General features: G+C 34.4%; 1 protein-coding gene across 4 annotated transcripts; it reads right to left on the bottom strand.

Moving 5' to 3' along the window:
• Positions 1 to 815: 815 nt before the first annotated feature.
• On the bottom strand, positions 816 to 3,638 carry LOC126714519 (secoisolariciresinol dehydrogenase-like). Of its 4 annotated transcripts, none has more exons than XM_050414702.1 (3): positions 3,415 to 3,638; positions 3,199 to 3,270; positions 816 to 1,791 (listed from the first exon to the last, which is right to left on the bottom strand). In XM_050414702.1, exons 1-3 carry the CDS (start codon positions 3,432 to 3,434, stop codon positions 984 to 986), a joined length of 900 nt encoding a protein of 299 aa, XP_050270659.1. In that variant the 5' UTR covers positions 3,435 to 3,638; the 3' UTR covers positions 816 to 983. The 4 variants fall into 4 exon arrangements, with proteins under 4 accessions (XP_050270659.1, XP_050270657.1, XP_050270660.1 ...); XM_050414700.1 differs by having other exon boundaries at positions 3,406 to 3,638; XM_050414703.1 differs by having other exon boundaries at positions 816 to 1,788; positions 3,415 to 3,637.
• Between the last annotated feature and the right edge of the window lie 380 nt (positions 3,639 to 4,018).

The following is a 4,018-nucleotide window of genomic DNA, read 5'->3' on the forward strand; positions in this document are numbered from 1 at the left end:
ATTTAGAAAAGGTCTTAGAATTCTGAGATCTTGAAGCAATCACATTTATTCGCATTGAAATCATGCAAAAACATGAAGGAAAATACATTTTATTAAAAAAAAATCATGACCTCATTAATGAAAATTTGAATTTTAATGGGATTGATAATTTGAGATCAAGTGTAATACCTAGGATATTGCACCTGATGCAATAACTATCAAAGGTCGAAATTGAGAGTTGGAAAAAGCAACTTTCAATTTTAACCCTAGAATAAAAAAAAGAAGTTATAAAGTAAAATAATAAAAATGTTTGTGAGTGGAGAGTTAATTGTACCTGGTCCTAATCCATTTTAATGTTGGCAAGAAAGGATCCTAAATTCAAGTTACTTCTTTCCAATGGAAATTCAAATTTGCTAAAATTTATGCAAACCACCATCTAGAGAATTTCCACATTCCTAAGCTTAGGATCATCATTGGCATGGTGATTTTGATGGACTAAACGATTTTTTTTATTAGCCTTTAATTAAAATTTTTTATTCTAAGGACCACTTTGTGTAAATACGGACTTTAAAAAAAAAATTTGGGGGAGTCCATCATATAGCCATGAAAAAAAAAGTGGGCCTTTGATAGTTTGATTGTATTTTTCCTTAAGATCTCTATTGATAGATAATAACGTAATTTTCACTTACACCACACATCCACTAAAAAAAGAAGAAGAAGAAGGTAATTTTGAATTATATCATCCTTTTAGATAAAATGGTGGAATGACAAAGTTTCTGTCATGCTTGGCAATTGGCACAAAGAGCCCTCCACAACCACATATCGAGCCAGGAAGCTTTAGAGAAAAAAGGGATAAATCTCACCAAATTCATTTAGCAACAGACATCGACCCCTCAAAAGTCATTGAGAACAAAAAAATCAGTCGCTAATAATAGTAATTCAAAGAAGGAAAATGAGCAGAGATTTTTTTTTTGCTCAATAGTAAAATATGAAAGACTTGTGGCCTACACAATTTGATCAAGAGAAGGGAACTGAAGACTTTTATAGGTGGTGAACCCTCCATCTACAACCAAGTTATGACCTGTTACATACTTGGCTTCGTCTGATGCCAAGTACAAGGCAGCTCGGGCCACATCTATCTCTTCACACTTAGCCCCCATGAGCTCCCCAAGCCCATTCACAACTTTAATTACTTGCTCCTCTGTTGCACCTGGGTAAAATTTGGCTATTTGGCCCACAGTCATTGGTGTGGGAATTGGGCCTGGTGAAATGCAATTGATTCGGACCCCACTTCGACATAGCTCACTGGCAACAGACTTCACAACCCCATGTATTGTATATTTGGATATTGTGTATGGATGTGGCCCAAGCCCACCCATTAGTCCACTTATGCTAGATATGCATAGAATGGACCCCGACCCCGTAGGTACCATGACACGTGCCGCATGCTTTATCCCTGCAACCATACCTCGGACGTTGATTTGCATAACTCGGTCGAACTCGGTGAGGTCAAGGTCAACAATGCTCGGCGGGATTGATGGGCCTGTTATTCCGGCATTGTTGTACATTATGTCGAGTTTTCCATGACGGGACACGGCAATGTTTACAGCTTCCTCTACTTGAGACTCATCCCTCACATCACATTGGACAAAGTGGGCAGCAGGGCCCAGCTCATTGGTGACTTTTGGGCCAAAGTGAGTGTCTATATCAGCAATGATGACTTGGGCCCCATTTTGGATGAATTCTTGAGCTGTTGCCTTACCAAGCCCACTTGCTGCCCCTGTTATTAGGGCTACTTTTCCTTCTAGCCTGCTTTCGGAGAGAAATAATTAGTGTCAATCATGGGCTTTTTATGAATAAATGTGATGGAAGACAAATTTAGTCGAGCTGTTTGAGAAATAGATAACTAAGTTTATGTTAAAAACAGAAGGTTAAAATGATGATGTTGATGATAATGCCGAAAGCCAAAGTCCAATCAAGTTTGAAATTATTTTGAGAGGCTCATGATGTTGTGGACAATTTTTCCTCCCGAATCGCCAAAACATATTTGAATTTGACTTAACTCACTAGACATGAGAAAGATAAAGTAAAATCTTTTTACATTTTGGAGATTAAAAACAGGCCGTAAAATTTGGCCAATCTTGATTTTGCACGTGGCATTACAGTACAATCGATTTTAATTTTGATATGTTAGGTGTGAGAATTATAAGGTGAACACCTTCTACTTCCCTCTTCTATTATGTCTTAAAAAATAATAATAATAATAATATAACAAGATTTAACAAGTTTCGAAGTGAAGGGAAAAAAAAATTATCAGATCAACTATCAATGTATATCACCATTTTTTTTCTTTAAACTCCAAAGTACTTTGTGTCATATACCAATCACATTGAGGAATAGAAAGGCACTACTGTATATAATGGAATTTTTTGCAGTTAGTTACAACCATGTCTACAAGCATTGAATTTCAATTTCTTGAATCTGACACAAAATTAAAAGGCGTCATCTAATGGGTCTGATTCAAAGAACAAGCCTGAGAGAAACTGAATAAAGTAGATTCAAGTCGTCCAAATCAATTAAGAATGACAAGCAAAAAATCAATAATTGTGGTCAATTATTGATATAATTATAAAGAGCGTCTTGGACTAGCATGATGTAAATGACAACTTCTTTTTCGGCATAGTTCTTTGTACGGTCCCTCAATGTTTGCTTAAAAAAAGGTTTGTGGTCCATATCTAATGTTTAATTGTGACAATTTAATCTGAAAGAATAATATATGGGTTCGATTTGCTCTCAAATATATCTATTACAGATAGCACTTCATTGTTTTTTACTGAGAATTTGCTATGTGAATAATTGTAAAATTATGGAAAAAGTTTATGCATATAGACTTATTGTAATTTGAGACTATAACACTTAATCCAATCAAATTAATATTCAAACTAAATAGTAAATATTCATTTAGAGATCTTTAAAAGGTTTAGCTTATGATTTTTTATTTTTTAATTAATTTGCATAGGTTAAAAATTAAAGAAATGAAAGACAACTACACCTACAACAACAAGAAAATTTCATTGCAAGTTTCTAACATCCTATTTGAGTTATTACAAGGACTACTCTATCTCTATCCTCCTTCTTCTTCATGTCTTTGAAGAACTATGAGCTAATCATCAAAATGAAAAGAACAAATTAGGTAGAGGTGGAATTTTGTGAACTTACCTTCCTCTGCTTCCCGTTGAAAAAAATCTCGTACGCTTAGAAAGCAAATCATCGGTGACAAACTTGAAGTCTCTGTAAATTGCCAATATAGCTAACACCCTTTAATAATCACATAGTATAATTCTAAGTTCTACATAAAAAAAAACTGACAACAGAAACAAAAATATGGAGAAGTAAAGAGCAAAGGAACTGATTTGAGCTCTAAACCTTGAACACCTGGCTAATGATCTGAGCATATTGGCAGCAGAGAACGATGGAAGAGCACTAGAGAAGTGTTGCTGGATCTCACAAAACGCAGAGAAGAGAAGCAGTGTATTTATTGGAGGAGAAAGAAAGCGATTTTTTTTTTGTAGCTGGTATTAGACACGCATTTCCATGCACGGGAGAGAGAGACAGCGAGAGCGTCTATGAGAGGAAAGGACTTGAAGTTCAACATGGCTTAGCATCTGTGACCTGTCATATTTATTGGTCCTTTGAGTGTGAAACGGTCAAGAAAGTTAATAGATTTGGCTGTATTTGGGTATCTTTATTAGTTGAAAACTAAAAATTTATTACTGAAAACATTATAGTAAAATAATTTTTAAATATATAAATAGTATCGTGAGACCCAAAAATATATTAGTATACATATTTTTGTGTTTTTAGCTGAGTCGTGAATAGTACTATGTGACCCAACCAAAAGCGCAAACGTTGAAAATGCAAATTAGCCTCTATCCAAACTCATGCTTAGTATTATTAATTTATTATTATTATTATTATTATTATTGGCCTTGGTATTTCTTTTATGGATTTAGTTTATTTTTGGTACTTTTTTTAATTG

Source organism: Quercus robur, chromosome 2 (genome assembly GCF_932294415.1).
Source record: "Quercus robur chromosome 2, dhQueRobu3.1, whole genome shotgun sequence".
Lineage (NCBI taxonomy): Eukaryota > Viridiplantae > Streptophyta > Magnoliopsida > Fagales > Fagaceae > Quercus > Quercus robur.